This window comes from Puma concolor, chromosome D2, assembly GCF_028749965.1.
Source record: "Puma concolor isolate L17-30 chromosome D2, mPumCon1.1.hap2, whole genome shotgun sequence".
Taxonomy (NCBI): domain Eukaryota; kingdom Metazoa; phylum Chordata; class Mammalia; order Carnivora; family Felidae; genus Puma; species Puma concolor.
The window spans coordinates 77,083,296-77,101,961 of record NC_141677.1 but is presented as its reverse complement, the minus strand read 5'-3'; the positions used below and the strand labels follow the sequence as shown (position 1 = coordinate 77,101,961).

The window sequence follows — 18,666 nt, the reverse complement described above, 5'->3', positions numbered from 1 at the left end:
TATATAATGAGATCAACATTAACATCAATGAAACTGAACAGAACAGAAAATAGGGAAATTGTACCAGGTAAAGAGAAACATTTCATGAAACTTTTGTTTCTGGTACACACATATAAGTATGTGCTCACTAGGTCATAATTTAAAAAGTGTTCCTTATTATGGATCTCAAACATTTGAGCATACTATTTAACCTTAGGGTGAGGATTCATTATATCAACTTTGTTGATTATTTTGCCCAACTCGTGTATGTACTAATATTTTTGATTGTTTCACCAAAAAGCTTTTGAGAGAGGGCTTATTTTTATAACCTTATACTTTGTGTATATTTTTCCATTTTTCCCTTAGTTTTTTTTTTTTCACATTTTGAGACTGTGTTGTCAGGCAGATACACATTCAGGATTATTACACCTTCCCTGGTGAACTGCTGTTTATCAGGATGTAATAACGGCCTTTATTTTAAATGTTTATTATTTTTGAGAGAGTGAGTGCATGCACACACAAGCAGGGGAAGGCAGAGTAGGGGGAGACAGAGGATCTGAAGCGAGCTCTGCACTGACAGCAGAGAGCCTGATGGAGGGCTCAAACTCACGAACCATGAAATCATGACCTGAGCTGAAGTCGGACACTCAATTGACTGAGCCACCCAGGCACCCACCTGCCTTTATTTTAAATGTTGCCCTTTGCCCTAAGATCTGGTTTGTCTAACATTAATATTATGAAAGAAATTACAGCAGGTATTAGAAAAGCATAAATATGAACATCAATAATCCGAACGTATCGCTTCCACTCCTCCAGCCTTAGGGACAAAGTCCAAATTCCTCAGAAAGGGCTGCAGGGGCTGGTCTGGCTGGTGTCCACCCTCCTCTTGCCCCCTCCCTACCCCCCAGCGCCCTGGCCTTCCCGCAACCACCCAGAAGCGCGTGCAGGCTGGGTCTGGAATGCTGCTCCACACCCACTTCTGCCTGCTTTTCATTCCAGACTTAGAACAAGAGTCACTGGTGTTCCCTGATACAATGCCCACTCCACCCACCCAGGAGAACTGATTAGGCACTCTTTTGTGGCCTCCTGAACCCTGTGCTTATTTCTATCATGGCACCTTATTTTGGTCTAATGCATCTGATTACTGACTTCCCTATCTCCCTGACTGAACACGAAGCTCACGGAGACCTAGTCTCATCTAGCTTTATGTCCCCAATACATGGTACACAGCAGGTTCCAAAATGCTGAATGGACAAATGAAGGAAGATACAGCGTGGAATAGAGAGGCAAGTTGAGGTCAGGTAACTTACACTGAATCACACAGTGATTCACTACTTAAAGTGGCAAAGTTAAAGTCACTTGGTCTATTTCAGATAAAGATATCAGGGCTGACTGTACCAAATACAACACAGACTTGTCAAAATCAGAATACCATTTCCCATTTAGTGCAGGGCTCTTTTTTAATGTACCTCTAACACCGTAAGGTTCCCTACAAGACGTTCTTGAGTGTAATACCCTCATTTTACATTGGAACAGGCCTTTCAGCTCACCAACATCATTCCAGCTGCACAAGTCAGAACCTGGGAGTCATCCAAAATGTTTTTCTTCCACCCCAAGTCCTATCGATTTACTCTTCAATATCTGATGAATGTTTCACTTCTCTCCAACCCCACTGCCATGATCCTTGTCCAGGCCAAGACCTCCCCCATCTAGATCATTAAAAACGCTCTCATCAGCAGTGCATCTGACAGGCTGCTTCACACATAACAAGCATGCAAATATTTACTGAATGTGGTGAGGACTCTAGATAGTTTGGTACTGTGGGGCAGAGAGCTTTAAGTTGGGGGTGGACAACAGAGAGTAAATGCAGGGGTCATTCCATCCAGATGGGGCAGATTTGCACTGGAGATTGAATGTTAGGACCAGCGTGGAGAGGATGGACATGAGAGGATGGGCCTATAGCCAGAGATCCAGGTGACAGGACAGGGCCAGGTGCACAAGAGCAGCCTGGGCAGACACCGGAACCAGGAGATGAGACAGAGTCCAGAGATGCGGGCACAATGAGGGTAACGCCTGTGCTCTGTGCCCCAGGGGAAGAGTCTCAGCTCCACAGCTGTCTCTGAACCCCTCTCAGCAATAACTCCTCTGCTGTCAATGGAAATCCCATCCAACTTGTAGGTATTTGATAAGGATCAAATGAGAGAGAATCATGAGAAAGCGTCCAACACAACGTCTGGCACATCAACATTCAATACCTTTTAGCTCGAGTTGGGAAATGTAAGTGTTTAAAATTCCAGGTTCCTACCACTCAAATAGTTCCATAGATTATTTCAAGGTCTACATAGGGTTTGTTGTTGTTGTTTTTTTTTTTTTTTAAAGAGGAAAGGCAAAAAGGAGAAAAAAAAAAAAAACTTCAAAGTTTTTACTTATTAAATCTTATGGTAGGACCAGAATTCCCAAAAGCCTTCTCAGAGTAATGAACGTTTTATGAGAATATAGCAATGCCTAGATATGCCCCCAGAATCCCGTTTCCTCAGAACATGAAACACGCAGCTCACAACTGGGTGTCCCGCCTCAGTCCCAGCAACCCAGTTTGGGTCCAAATGGCAAATTGAGCACCAGGGCCAACTTCCTCCCTTCCCTAAATCCTCTACACAGGACAGAGGGAGAATCTACAAGAGGTAAAAACCTAAAAAAGGGGTAAAAACATGCTTGGGAAAAAGACATGAATATTGGTACACTTTCCTTACGTATGTGAAAGTAAGTACTGGGTCCTAAGTCATAAAAAACCACAGAAAAATATAAATAGAATGTATTGTATAACTTTTCATCAGCAAGAGAAAGACACCTGACAAAAATTCAAGCTATCCAATGGAAGATAGGAAAAAGTGGGAGGAAAAAGAAAAAACAAAACAAAACCACATGTACGTAATGGGAAACATAAAAAGGTAGAAATAACTCCTAATAATAATTATAATAATCTATATAATAATTGTATATATATTATATAATATATATAATCTATATATAGTATATATATTATATAATAATCTATATATATTGTATATAGATTATATAATATATATAATCTATATAATAATTGTATATATTGTATATATATTATATAATTAAATAACTTATTATAATAAATGTATAGGTTATTTTTTAAATTTTATTCATTTTTGAGAAAGAGCACGAGTGGGAGAGGGGCAGACAGCGAGAGAGGCACAGACTCCAAAGTAGGCTCCAGGCTCCAAGCTGTCAGCACAGTGCTCAACGTGGGACTCGAACCTACAAACTGTGAGATTATGACCTGAGCAGAAGTCAGACGCTTAACCGACTGAGCCACTCAGGTGAAAATGTATCATTTCAACTAACCAATTAAAGGGCCAATTGTTAAGTTTCAACTTACCAGTTTATTAATTCTATGCCTATTTGCCACTGGTAGCAGGCACTCATTTAATAGTTATTGAACCAAATGAATAAGTAAAAGCAAGCATGAAAGATTGAAGTGGAAAATGGATTTCTCCTACCAACTTTATCTTCAATGTTATTTCAGTATTATCTTCAGTGACATTTAAAAAGACTAACATTTGTTGTTTACCATATTTAGTTAGTTAGTTTTGAGAGGAGGCGGGGAGGGGCAGAGAGAGGAGAGAGAGAGAATCCCAAGCAGGCTCCATGCTCAGCTCAGGAGCTCAATTTCACGACCTGAGCCAAAATCAAGAGTTGAATGCTTAACCGACTAAGCTGCCCAGGCACCCCTGTTTATACTGTTTTTAAAGGAAGTCCCCAGGAGCGCCTGGGTGGCTCAGTCGGTTGGGCGGCCGACTTCGGCTCAGGTCACGATCTCGCGGTCCGGGAGTTCGAGCCCCGCGTCGGGCTCTGGGCTGACAGCTCAGAGCCTGGAGCCTGTTTCGGATTCTGTGTCTCCCTCTCTCTGACCCTCCCCTGTTCATGCTCTGTCTCTCTCTGTCTCAAAAATAAATAAACGTTAAAAAAAAATAATAATTAAAAAAAAATAAAGGAAGTCCCCAAAAGACCAGCATTTTGCAATAGGCACTCTTAATACTAAAAGCATTTATTTTTCAATAAATATAATAATGCAGGTGTGATTTCTCACAATGGAGACTCGCCTGAAAATTCGAGGAAACTTTAAGCTAACTTAAAATGGCTTCCCTTGCCAACGTACAGATGAGACAAAACAACAGAGGAAGGCCTAAAGAGGCAATGTACCTGGCACAAGAGGGGAGCTCAGTAGGTCTTTAAAACTGCTGGGACTCTGCCGCCTGGTAGGGTACCTTGCACACAGTTCACTTCAAAATGTGTGTGTGTTTAACCTGTCACTCTTCACTAAGGAAATAAAAGTTGGCATTAGCAGAAGTCTGCTTGTACAGAGGACACATGTAGATGACATTAATCTAAGCATATGTAGCAACTACACTCGGTAATGGACATCCTATCACCAATATGAACGGCTACTCTGGAGGCAGAAGGCAATGGTATGGCAGAGAATATGACCAATGGGCCTCTACCATCCTTCCACAAAGAACAGCCATGTAACTGATGTGCTCCAACAGACTGCTTTCTAATCGCTCCTTCGAAAGGGATGGTCCAATGTGTCATACAAATTTGAAAGAGAAACATTTGAAATTTGCAAATAGGTTCTAAAATTTAGGAATTTCAAAGTTAGCTAGTAGAGTTGCTTACAAATTGCAAAAGTATAGCACTTTTGAAATAACACCAAATTTAATGTAGTGGAATAATTAAAGTAACATACACCCAAAGGTATTTGGGTATTTTGTCATAGCTCAATTGTTTGACCCATTAGGTCAACATTTCCACTCTTATTTCGGGCCCCTTTGGCAGCACATGGCTTCTATTTTCACATGCCCTCCTCTTCCTGGTATACAGAAAACAAGTGATTAACTACTGTATGCCTGCAGAGAGCATGAGTCATTCATTCCAAGAGCCCAGAGAGCCTGGCGCTCCCTCAGCCCTGGCTAGAGAAGCCTGGGTGTCACACATCTACTAACGTTTATAGGCAGTTTCACTTGTGTCTTTAAGAAAAAGAATAAATAAGGTATGAGGGTATGCATAAATAATCAGACCCAAGTTTCATTTCCTGCTAAAGACAAAGGATATTACTGCTCTGAAAGACAATCACCAATACCAAAGTCAGATGAGGAAAAGGGTTCTACAATGAGGAACTGAAAGTTCCCATCAGTAGCTCATCCATGCCTCAGTTCTCAGAATGATGCAAGGAAACAGGTTAGGGAATAATTTGACTCAGGTGCCATCTTAGAAATGCAAAGTTGGATACACGTTTCTTTGAACTAATGGTAATTATTTTCCAGCATTAAGCAAGCTAAAGAGCTAACCCAATTTAGAAGTTCCAGCAGCTGGTGATTTCCCCATGTGAACTCCAACTCAATGGTTACTGACCCTGGCTTCTCATTGAGAAAATGTGGATGCCTGGGCCCCACCCCTTCAGAGGGTCTGACTTGGTTGGTCAGGGTGGGGCCCTGGCATAGGTATTTTGTTAATCTCCCCTAGGTGATTCTAATGTACTGGCCGATTGAGAATTACTCGTCTAAGGGATTATAGGTTACTGGGCGGAACCTGCATTAGTAATTTTATTCTATCAATCACTTTGATTCATAGAGGATGCCTGTGCCATGTAGGACTTTAAACACTTCCATGAAATAAAGCACGGCTTAGGATTCTCTCTCTCTCTCCCTCTCTCTCTCTCTCTGCCCCTTCCTGCTCGTGTGCATGTGCGAGCCCGCTGTGCTCTCACTCTCTCTCAAAATAAACAGACTTAAAAAAAAAAAAATGTTTCAAAAAATTACCCGTATACTTAAAAGATGAGAGACACTACTTAGGAAAGGGATCTTAAGAATTTTCAGACTTTTCAGGGGCACCTGGGTGGCGCAGTCGGTTAAGCGTCCGACTTCAGCCAGGTCACGATCTCGCGGTCCGTGAGTTCGAGCCCCGCGTCGGGCTCTGGGCTGATGGCTCAGAGCCTGGAGCCTGTTTCCGGTTCTGTGTCTCCCTCTCTCTCTGCCCCTCCCCTGTTCATGCTCTGTCTCTCTCTATCCCAAAAATAAATAAACGTTGAAAAAAAATTTAAAAAAAAAAAAAAAGAATTTTCAGACTTTTCTATTAAAACGGGGATCTAATTATGGTGCAGCAACAGAGCCACAAAGTTTTGACCATGATCATGAAGGGTATCAGAAATTGTTTTTTATTTTTTTATTTTTTTTTCAACATTTATTTTGGGGACAGAGAGAGACAGAGCACGAACAGGGGAGGGGCAGAGAGAGAGGGAGACACAGAATCGGAAACAGGCTCCAGGCTCTGAGCCATCAGCCCAGAGCCTGACGCGGGGCTCGAACTCACGGACCGTGAGATCGTGACCTGGCTGAAGTCGGACGCTCAACCGACTGCGCCACCCAGGCGCCCCATCAGAAATTGTTTTTTAAACTCTACCAATAACCAATCGAAAAACTTATGATTCTCTGACACGTAAAGTCCCAGTTGTCCCATCTCAAGAGAAGGCCAATGCACCTCGAAAAAGAACAGAGGACAATAAAAGGGGAAAAAAAAAACAACTTTTTTGTGTGTGAAAGGTCAGACAATGTAATCAGGTCATGGAAGGACCTGCTGGAAATGTATAGAATTACGAAAGGTGTGGACTCCACAGTGCATTCAGAATACCAGCACAGGAGATACATGTCTAAAAGACCTGGTCTGATACATGTCTAAGATACCTGGTTTGAGAATAAATAAAGGCAAGTACAGCTTAAATTGCAATTTTCCAAACTCATTACCTTAAGAAGCTGACGATATGATCAGGTCAAATAAGGATTAGATAAATCCTTGAACAGTAAACTCATAATGCGTTACCCAAGGAACAGCATTGTGTTGGGTGGGATAGACCCCTCACCTTCTGTGCTCCCCAAAACAGTTCTTTGATAGATCTTTCAGAAATGGGATCCTAAAAGCTAAATCAGAGCTAATAATTGGTATTTTCTTTCCTCATCTTATTTCTTTAAAAAAATTTTTTTAATGTTTATTTCTGAGAGAGAGAGAGAGAGAGAGAGAGACAGACAGACAGACAGAGCATGAGCAGGGGAGGGGCAGAGAGAAAGGGAGACAGGATCCGAAGCAGGCTCCATCCAGGCTCTGAGCTGTCAGCACAGAGCCCGACACAGGGCTCGAACTCGTGAACTGCCAGATCATGACCTGAACCCAACAACTGAGCCACCCAGGCACCCATTCTTCCCTCATTTTAGAGCTCTTAACCAAGATGCATAAAATTAGCACTTCAATTATTAAATAGACACAACCTTTCTCCCAGCTGGTGTTTAAATAATTTCCTGGCTTTTCCTGGAAAGTTTGTTCAAAGCTGACCCCCTCCATCTAGGATGGTGTGTGTCATTCTCCCCCCCACAGGCCCTCAGCGACAAAAAGCTCTGCCTTCAAACCCACCATCAGATCTAGGATTTGCCACCTTAGCTGGCCTCAAATGAACTGCTTCTAGATCAAAAAACAAAGACCACAGCAGAGTGTCTGTGGGTGGGAGGTAGGGGGGGAGCCCGGACTACTTCAGTCTGGCCATTATCAACTTTTTTTTAGATATCCAATTAGAACGCAGTGTGCATACAAAGCGTGAAGTCTGGCCAGGAAATAAAGTCCATAGCAGTCTACTAAGGTATACAGCCAGTTTCTTCCAGGGCTTCCCACTTTTATAGGAGACATACAATCAGACTATTTACAGCTGGTAGAAACTTCACAGAACCAAATAAAAGGGCACCGTTCTTCCCATTCCTTTTACTAGGAAGAAAAACAGAGTTTCACCATCTTGTGGGGAATAAAAAAAAAAAAAGACAACACTAAAACCTCGAACTTCAATACCCAACTCAAGCCTCCCACAGAGCTGGCCGTACATCTCTGTCACAGAGCCTGTCACTCTAGAATCCTGTGTGTCTCTTCCTCATTGGACCATACCCTCAGCTAAGGTATAGCATTTTATCCATCTTTTTCTTTGGCACAGTGTCCAGTAGACAGGTCTTCAATAAATGTTGAGAGAATAAATAACTTCACAGAATTTCAGACTTAATATAATTTGGAAGGAGACAAACAGAATGCTAAATTAGAGGGGGAAAAGTGAGGCTGCTTCTCTGCGAGAAGGGAATACAGATGGTCCCCCACTCACGACGGTCCAATTTACGACTTTGACTTTACAATGGTGCAAAAGCAATATACATGCAGTAGAAACTGTATTTTAAATTTCGATCCCCCCCCCCACCGCCCCGGGCTAGTGTTACGCAATACCATACCCTCACGCTGCTGGGCAGTCACGGGTACCTGTAGCTCCCAGTCAGCCACGTGACCCCACAGGTAAACAACCCACACCCGAAACAACCATCCTGTACCCATACAGCCATTCTGTCTTCACTTTCAGTATAGTATTCAACAAATTACAGGAGATATTCAACACCTGATCATAAAATAGGCTTTGCGTCAGAGGATTTGTGCCCAACTGTAGGCTAACTAAAGTGTTCTGAGCATGTTCAAGGTAGGCTAGGCTATGTTTGGTAGGCTAGGTATATTAAATGCGCTTTCGACTTATGGTATTTTCAGCTTATGAGGGGTGATCAGGACGTAACCCCATTGTAAATCAAGGGAGATGTGCACTGTAAAGAGGTAAAGGGGGATAAATGTAACAACTACTAGAAAGAATCGAATCCTGGAGGTCAGGAAGTACCCAGAAGGGACAGTAGCAAACTATTACTCTACTCAACAATTTGTTCTGTCTCCTGAGGATCTGAAATAGGGAGAAGAACGTTTATACTTGGCATAAAAACGAAGTATAATGATACTCAGAAGCATCATTAATATCATACATGCAGACTACTAAAATTAAAAACATTATGGCAATGTTTAAAATTTCCTAATATTTCAGGTCCTGTGACTGTTTCAAATTGTGGACACTGACCATGGCAGAAACTGTGAAATTTGAAGTTTGGTGTAATTGAAAAGCTGTTTCAAAGAATAAGATTCATAGGGGCGCCTGGGTGGCTCAGTCGGTTAAGCATCGGACTTCAGCTCAGGTCATGATCTCACAGTCCATTGAGTTCGAGCCCCGCGTCGGGCTCTGTGCTGACAGCTCAGAGCCTGGAGCCTGCTTTGGATTCTGTGTCTCCCTCTCTCTCTGCCCCTCCCCTGCTCATGCTCTGTCTCTCTCTGTCTCAAAAATAAACAAAAACATTACAAAAAAAATTTTTTTTAAGTAAGATTCATAAAGAAAATGTATTTTTAAATATCCCACTATAAAGTTAAAGAAATGCCTGGTTAAAGTTGAATCGACCTGAAATAAAATGAATTACCTTAAAAGAAATAACAACAAGAAACACTGACCTAAAATCAACCTGTATTTCATTCAACCAGGCTTACCAAAGAAAGCAGCCAGGAGTGGATGCTTTTTTGTGAATGAGAGCAGTTTCTTTAAGGGTCTCACAGCAACCGGAAAATGAGTCATCCTAACAGAGCACGAGATTTAATTAAGATCTTACCAGTATGTGTTGTGATAGTACTATAATGCTAAACGTTCAGGGTTTATCATCAGTTGAAAAATACTATTAATGCATTATTACTTAACATAGTATCAACAGCTACTGATGATTTAAAAAATGTATTATTTCTCTATTTTGTTAAACATACTCCAAATGTTCTTCTCAGTTCAATTATGGTCGGTTAATACATAATGATTATAACTTAGACTTGCTAACAGGTAATTGTTAGAGGTTCTAGGACATTGCTGTCACTTCTCAGGACTTGTGTTTGCAAAACTAGATTTTTAAAGGTTATATTTTTTTTTTAATTTTTTTTTTCAACGTTTATTTATTTTTGGGACAGAGAGAGACAGAGCATGAACGGGCGAGGGGCAGAGAGAGGGAGACACAGAATCGGAAACAGGCTCCAGGCTCTGAGCCATCAGCCCAGAGCCCGACGCGGGGCTCGAACTCACGGACAGCGAGATCGTGACCTGGCTGAAGTCGGACGCTTAACCGACTGCGCCACCCAGGCGCCCCTTAAAGGTTATATTTTAAAACATTTGAACACGGCATCTTGGATGGCACGGCCGGTCAAGCATCCAACTTCAGCTCAGGTCATGATCTCGCGGTTCCTGGTTTCAAGCCCCGCGTGGGGCTCTGTGGTGACGGCTCGGAGCCTGGAGCCTGCTTCAGATTTTGTGTCTCCCTCTCTCTGTGTCCCTCCCCTGCTCACGCTCGCTCTCTCTCTCTTTCAAAAATAAACATTAAAAAAAATTTTTGAACAGAAATAGAACAGTTTACAGTTTACTCATAGAGAGATACTGCTTACAAAGACCCAACACATTTAAATCCCCATGAAACCACACCAAAGTTAGCCTATGGCTCTGAGAATCCACTCAACAGCACAAACTAGTTTGATTTGCTAGTAGTCTAGTATCTATCTGCAAATACATCACCTAATTTCATCACGTCTGTGCTGCCGAAGCAAGGACAACCCGATTTTGTCATAAATCACAAGGACCAAAATTAGCAACAAGCGATTTGTGGTTTTTGCATATTGGCCAGTTCAAGAAAAATTAAAAAGTCTTCGCATCCCATTTATTTTCATTCAAAGACAGAAGAGATTTATTGAATTCCAGACTTAAAAGTCCAATTCCTCCCTTCATGAATAAAATGACAATGAGAAATTAGCACGTTTTTTGTTGTTTTTGCTGTTGTCAAGACAGGCAGTGTTCTAGTCTTCTGTTCCTATCTTCTCCATTTAATCTTCCCAACAGACCCTTTGCTGCTCGGGGTACCCAGGGTTGACCAGGGACCAGACTCCTTTCAATTCATTCAATATAGTTTTTACAGAAGACCTGCTATGGGCCAGGCGCTAGAGAAATAACTATAAATCTACACCTCCTTTTTTTTTTTTAATATTTATATTTTGGGAAAGCGCAAGTAGGGGAGGGGCAGAAGAGAGGTGGGGACAGAGGATCTGAAGTGAGCTCTGTGCTGACAGGCTGACAGCCGCGAGCCGTGAGTTTGTGGGGCTTGAACTCACAAACTGCGAGATCATGACCTGAGCAGAAGTCAGATGTTTGACCGACTGAGCCACCCAGGTGCCTCCAACATGTCCTTCTTCTTTGGGCTGAGTTATTAGCCTGGGAAGTTAGGACAAAGGGGAGTCAAGCTGCTGGGCATTGGAGAGCAGCACCAATGCAACCAAATTTCTCAAAAACCAAGCTGTCTGGGCTCCCTGGTTTCTGGCACCTGAATGCTCTAGGCAAAAAGGCCTTGGGACTGCCTCTCCTGAAACCAGCCTTTGGCAAGTCCTGGCCTCTGCTGGCTAAGGCCTGGTCACAGCCCAAGCATCTGGGAACCAGGGACTCTACAGAGGTTCTTCCCCTCTTTGAAGGTGGCTGCCCCGAAGACGTTTTCTCCTCCACTCCCTCTCTGCTCTGCGTGCTCTGAAAGGATGCCTGTGAAATTGGATCTAGGACTCCTGACAGGAGACTGGGAAAGGCTTCAGGTTGCTCATCACTGGCTGAAATAGTTCCCATCCAGTACATATCGATGTTTCTGCTCAAAGATCTACCCTGTATCTATTCCCTGCCCAAACTGCAGATGTTCTAAGAACCGAAGAGAAACCTGATAAACTGACCCTAACTGGAAAAACAATTAGTCAATTATATAACAATGTTCCCTGTACTACATGAACTAATTCTGCTACAAGGAGTCAGGGCAGGGGTAGGATCAAAGACTGACCAGTAGTCCCAGTTATCAGCCTTTCATTCTACATAGATCCTTTCTCAATGTGCATGCTCTGACATGTGAGGCTCTTTTACTCTCTACATATGCTACCCTATAATGATTATGATAGCGAAAGATACATTTCAGATATTACCATTAAAATATAAATCCTACAACTGTAGTCAAGAAGGTAGAAAGGTTTATAAAACATTTTTGTCAATACTGGGGAAAATTTGGCTTTAGAGTCATATACTGGGTTAGAAGCCTAACTCTCTTACTCTTTGAACTTGGACAAATTCATTCTCTGTGCTTCAGTTTCCTCACCTATGAAATGAGAATAATAATAAACCCTCCTCCTGATGTTTATTGTGAGGATGAAATAAAACAGTACGTGTTAAGGGCTCAGAACACTATCTGATTCGGAAAAATGCTCAATAAATAAAAGCTGTTACTATGATTAATCTCGGTTGACAATGTAGACAACAAAATATGCACAAAAACTTCCCACAATCTACAAAACTTGATTGCAAAGGTCATCAGTCACCTTAGAAAAACTAGGTTTTTTTAAGCTAAAGAAGTGGGGGAGTAGAAACAGCAGTCTTTTCTATCTTGCACGCATAAATGTTCATAAAAATGAATGTACAATCTAACTGGTAGCTTGTTAGAAATATAAAATATGGGAGAAAAGGGGTTTGGGGTATAAAACTGATAAACTGCTTAAAGGAAACTGAAGACTAAAGACACCAGGAAAAAACCTAGTTATTCAACAAAATGGTTAAAATATTTTTACAACAGATTTAATAATCCAATTTTAAATCAAAATGCCCAATTACATTTTGTCGTGGTAATTTGTGAATTTTTAGTAAACGTGGTGTTTAAAAAAGATAAAGTTCAAAAATCTTTTTTTTCCCAAGTAAACAGCAAATGACACTAAAAAACTCTAAATAAACTGAATATAGTTTCATAAAATACGATTCCTGAAAAGAGATAAAAGTTCTATGCTATTTCAATTCCAGAGCTACAATTTCTCATTCAAAAAAAGTTAACTTCATATGGCATACTAAAAATAACTTTCATCAAAAAATAACTCGACAAAGAACAGGAACACTTTTAAACGTTTCTGTGAATTCTGAGAGCCACTATCCCCTCCAAAAAACAATGTTCTCTGGTATTCATTAGAGTATCATAACTATAAATATAGTTTACAGGCTTATGAATGTTATGTATATGACAGACGCTCGCTCTCATCTTTTCATGGTCACTCAGTCTCAGAATAGAATGAACCAATACTCAGCAGGAAATTACATAACACCCGTCATATCAGACAAAGCCACAAGGCTAGTAGCAGCAATGTTTAAGACTAAAGAGATAAGACCTTATCACCCTTCCCCAACAGTGGACTGTTTTATATTCCTTTTTTTAAGTCTTTAAATTATAATCCTTATTCTCAGATAGTAAAACACCACTCTAGGAAGATTAGTGAATATTCACACGGAGCTTTATCATTTTCCCTGGCAGAACATAAGACAATCTCCGGTAGTCATTACCTTGCAAGACAGAAGCATCCACCAAAAAGCAGTTGCTATGTATGAATACAGACTCCTCACTACCCTTAAAAAAGTGGAAACACCAGAAAAATAAAAAAATAACAGCACTCAAGTGTTTAGCTAGAAGAAAAAACTGAAAAATTTAAGCAATGTTAAGAAAATAGGGAATACTACCACAGGGATTTAAAAAAAAAAAAAAAGGTGATACTAAATCAGGTAGAAACATAACACAAGTGGAAATACACCTTTTCTCGTGGTTATTTCCTCACCCTGCTGGACAGAGATTTTCTGCCCCAATTAGAAGATATTCAAAACAGGGCTTAAAATGAATATTAAGCATAACACAACATCCTATTTTTATGGCAATGATATCACTGAGAGAAAACCCGGACTTTAGCTCAACTCAACCAAAAATGCCTTCTTCATCCTAACTACTCTAAAGCCCACATACCAAGATGAGTAAAGTCCTTGCCTTGGGGAATACGCTGTCCAATAGGAAAGAAGTAAGCAAGGTACTACCATGTGATGCAGTATGGGCTATAATCAAAGTGTGTACTAAGTGTATAAAGCACCTAGAAACACAATAAAGGTGGCCAGTAATTCTGCCCCAGGGATGCGGGCCTGGGTGAGCACAGCGGGGAGGCGGCATCTGAGCAGGGACTTAACAGAATAAATTAGGCAGGAAAAGGGGCTGACAAACATTCCAGGCCAAGGAAATGGTCGTTTAACTTTAAATATCAATACAGATTCTTTTGATGTCTCTAGGAAAAAGACAAGTCCCGTTTCAGGTGGTTCAATAGCCAAAAACAAAAACCACAATGCCCACAGGCTTTTTTTGGTTTTCTAATACTGCCCTTTGGAAGAGAAAAAAGGAGTTGGTCAGTAACCCATTCAGTTAAATAGCCAATAGGAAGCAATGAAAGATTTTAAATGCTGTCATTACAAACAATAGCAAAGCTGTCCATAAAAGCAGAGGGAAAAGAGCCAATAAAATGAAGACAATATTAAATGATTCTATAGAAAAAGATGTGAAAAACACTTATCCAATTAAAATACCATTATTAATAGCCATTCTTTAGAAAGGACCTTGAGTACTGGGTAGGAAAAATTATTTGGAAAAGTTAAGTGCACGGGATTTTTTATTCACTGGCTACACTTGAACACACCTGAAGATCAAAACAAGCTGTTACTTCAAAAACATGATGGCCTCTTCCTTCCTCTAGATTTTTAGTCTACTTCTGTCTGTGGTCTGCTATATCCTCAGAAGTGATATGAATTTAATTGCACAGACTACAGTCATTTTATTCAGGAAAAAAAACTTTTAATTTGCCTTCTGATATGGACTTTGGATATATAAACAGTAATTCAAACCACATGGCTTAATACAAAATCTAGGCCCACATTACCCTGTGAATATTCATTAAAGGCTTACGCCTGTGACTCACTGAGCTTCTTGAGCTCAGAAGTAGGTGTTTCGGTAGCCTTCCATTGAAAGAATACAAGAAGAGTTGACTTACTTCACTTTGAGTAATTTATGCCCAAGCAACCATTAGGATTGGAGAGCCTCTGGTGTATAAGAAACAAACACAGGGGCGCCTGGGTGGCTCAGTCGGTTGAGCGTCCGATTTCGGCTCAGGTCATGATCTCACAGTTTGTGGGTTCAAGCCCCGCATCAGGCTCTGTGCTGACTGCTTGCTCAGAGCCTGGAGCCTGCTTCAGATTCTGTCTCCTTCTCTCTCTGCCCCTCCCCCGCTCACGCTTTGTCTCACTCTGTTTCTCAAAAATAAATAAAATGTTAAAAAAAAAACAAACAAACACAAACCAAAGAAAAGACAAATAATTCACTTAAAACCCCTCCTATTCTCAAGGCTTCCATGACCTTACTTCCTTGCATGCAATCCCACCAGCTTGGTTCACCTCTGTCAATCTTAGAGGCCAACAGAAAGGAGAGACTAGCCCTAGAAATGGAAACAACCAAGTCCACCCTATTTATATAGGTCTCAATCCACTGCCCAAATTCACAGGTGACCACCTAGAGAGCTGTTTTTTATGAAACACATTAATTCTTGTCCTCCAAGATGTATAGTGAACACACACCGAACAAATTAGTGCTGTTTTAAACATATTTTATGTACAAGGACTCCAAAGCCCAACCCTCATTTTATAGTCCAGGAAATGCGCCACAGAAAAGTGTTCTGCCGGATGAATTGGAGATGATCTCAAGTTCATCCAGCTGTAATAGCCAAGCCCTAAGAATCTAAAGGGTCGGCTGTTAGACAGCCTGGAGAATTTTGCAATCTACCTTTCTTCAAGGGGCATTTGAAGCCTTACTCCAACTAAGGGGCAGAGGGGTGGGAGGTGTTAGGCAAATGGTCAAATCAGAAAAAACAGAGAAGAGAATGACTGGAGACTGGTCAAATTTATCCTGTCTACAGCAACTTCTGTCCCAAGATCATCAGGAACCTTATCTGAGTGTGGTAGTTTGTCTTTACTCTGAGTAGAGGAAATAAAATGTAATTGCAGGAAAATACAGCCAGAGCCTAGGAAAAAATAGTAAGTTCTCCTTCACTGCTCTCACAAATCAACTAGCAGGCCCCCATAAGAAAGCAGTGGAACCTGCCAGAAAGCGTTCTGGCAGGCTCTCTCTGTGAGCCCAGGCAAGTCACTCAAGTTTCACACGTTGTCTTCTTCTCACCTGAAAAAGAGAATACCACCACCTGCTTTGTAAGGTTGTTGTGGGGAATGGGAATAACCTATTAATGGAAAAGGTCCGAGGAAACCATGTTGTTATAAACACTAACAGCTGTCATGTGAAAAAGCTCATTTGGACCTTCTATACTTCTCAATTCATACCATGTAATTCTTGTCTACAATACACACAGAATTACAAATAAATTTTAAATGTTCTGGCTATTTTTTTAAAGAGCCCTGTCCTCTCACTTCTCCTAAAATGAAAGCTCTCGGAGGTTCTCAGGAAAAAATAACTGGGAACCTCAAAGGAGAGGTGCACTGAGATCCCCCCCCCTCCGCCGCCCCCCAATAAAGGAAACCGCGTCCTGGACTGTCAGCTCTTTGAGGGCAGGGACTGCTGTATTTAACTCACCACTCTCAACTAACTTTCCTAACACAAACTCATCGCTACAGACTTAGGCATCTCCTAACAGCTTATATGACACCCAAATGTGGCCCCACGACACATCCTGTATCACACAATACTGAGTCATACAAAAGTATTAAAAGTTTAACATTACGATGCAGTTCAACCGTAACACTAAAATCAAAGAAAGGGTGCTTTAAATCGGGTGCTTACGAGGTAGGCAGAAGGAAGTCACACCTTTAACAAGAAAGGACCAGAAACACACAGATGTCAACAGGGAGTGAAGCTCCGGCAGGACGTTCCACTGAGCTGGTGCGTCGGTTCTGGTCTGAGATCCGGACGGGATTCGAACCCAGAACTTGTCTCAGAGGACGTGCCAGAACCGCTCCAGAGTGGAAGAGGCCTCTAAGGCCAGGCGCACCTCGCCCCAACTTTCCGACCCCGCGACTCAGCTCGGATCCGCTCCCCACCGGCAGCAGAGCGGATCTCGACGCGGAGGCGCGCTCGGAGGGACGAGGGTCGCCGGCCCTTTGTCCCCCGCGGAGGGGAAGGGGCGAGGCAAGCGCTCCCTCCCGCCAGGAAATAATGACAGCTCCTGCGCCTCCCCTCGCGCCCGCCCCGCCCCGCCCCACGCGCCTGAGCCGCAGTCGGCGCCCGCCGGGCTGCCCGCGGCTAGGGGCCCGGCCGCGCCCCCTCCTCGCCCCCCACCCCGCCCCGCCGCACCGGGCCCGAGGCCACCCCGCGCCACCAGTCTCACCGGGTCGGAGCTGGAGGCCGCCGTCGCGGCGGCTGCACCACAGCGCGCGCTCGCCCTGCTGCAGGATGTAGTGGTCCTTGGCTTGGAAGAGCTCCATGCCGGCCCCAGGCGCCGAGGGAGGCAGCGGCGGCGGCCGGGCGCGCCCAGGTCTCCGCGGCCCCCGGCCCCGGCGGCGGCGACCCGCGGGGGGCGCGCGGGGTGTACTAGTCGACTTGGGGCCGCCAGAACCCACGCCTCGAGGAACGGCGGCTGAGGGAACGCCCCGGCGGCCAGGCCCGCGGGAGAAGAACGCGCACCGGCGGCGGCCGCGGCGGTGGCCTTGGAGGCCTCTCCCTCGGCTCCGCCTCTTTCCCGGCCCCGCCTCTGGCACCTCCCCCGGCTCCAGGCTCCACCCTCTTTTCTGGCTCCTCCCCCGGCTTTTCCCAGGCTCCTCCTCCTCCCTGTCTCCTCCGCGCGCCTTTTCCCTCTCGGCTCCTCTTCCTGTCCCTTCCACCGCCCTCTCCTCCAGCTTCACCGGGGTTTCTTCTCCTGGCTCCTCCCCTCAGGCTCTTCCTTCTCCCTCCTCTCCCCCTCCTTCACCCCTCCGCCCGCTCTTCCCAGGCCCCTCCCCTGGCGGGCCCGCCTTCCCATCTGGGGCGAAAGCGGGCAGAACCCGGGCTTGACCGAGTTAGGGGATGGCCTGCCCTGTGGCCCGTGGAGCAGAAGCTTACTAGTGGGGTTTTTCTTCCCATGCTGGCTCCTCGTGGGGTCTTCCCTCCCGTGCTAGCTCCTTTCACATCCGTACATCCACCCCCTCCCCCCCTGGGCCTGAGCAGCCGCAGAGACCCGGACCAGCAGAGCCGGGAAAAGCGACCCAAGAAGATGGTTACTGGGGTCTAGCCCCAGCCAGACCCTCCGCTGAGCAGGGCCGTTCTCTGTTTTGTATTTACTCTCAGTACCTTGTGACGTTTGACAACAGCAGGTATCCAATAAATGCACATCAAGGAGCATGTAAAAATAGAAAATACACAAGTATTAGCATAGGGCTCTAAATAGCGAGGAAGAAGGCAGCAAAGAAGAGATCATGTCCCGAATTAAGCAGGATGGGTCTGAGAAGGCATCAAAAAATGTCGATTAGTGGAGTGAAAGGGACCTAGTTTGACAAGGATAAGATGTCTGGTGGAGGGTGGAAGCCCTCCAGAATATCTTTGAGCTATTTTGAAAGGTCAGGTGGTATCTTGAACCCAATGCGGCTTGGGAGTCAGGTACCCAGGTCAGCTCCAGCTCCAGGCATGATCTAGTGTGTAATCTTGGAAAGATCTCTTGGTCTCAGATGGTGGTTGGACTAAATGACTTTCTTTTTTAAAGTTTAGCCGTTTATTTTGAGAGAAAGCAAGAGCAGGGGAGGGGCAGAAAGAGAGTGAATCCCAAGCAGGCTCTGCAGGGTCAGCATACAGTCCTACATGGGACTCAAACCCATGAAACCTGAGATCATCACCTGAGTCGAAA

The 18,666-nt window shown here is 43.6% G+C and overlaps 1 protein-coding gene across 4 annotated transcripts in view; it reads right to left on the bottom strand.

Moving 5' to 3' along the window:
- The window catches only part of INPP5F (inositol polyphosphate-5-phosphatase F), a 91,095-nt gene extending 73,574 nt beyond the window's left edge, over nt 1–17,521 (bottom strand). Inside the window, exon 1 of one of the 4 annotated variants that reach the window (XM_086681014.1) lies at nt 17,179–17,521. In XM_086681014.1, coding sequence (XP_086537140.1) covers nt 17,179–17,275 — 97 coding nt within the window. In that variant the 5' untranslated portion in view covers nt 17,276–17,521. The other 3 variants (XM_086681010.1, XM_086681012.1, XM_086681011.1) reach the window with 3 other exon arrangements.
- Nucleotides 17,522–18,666: the final 1,145 nt, after the last annotated feature.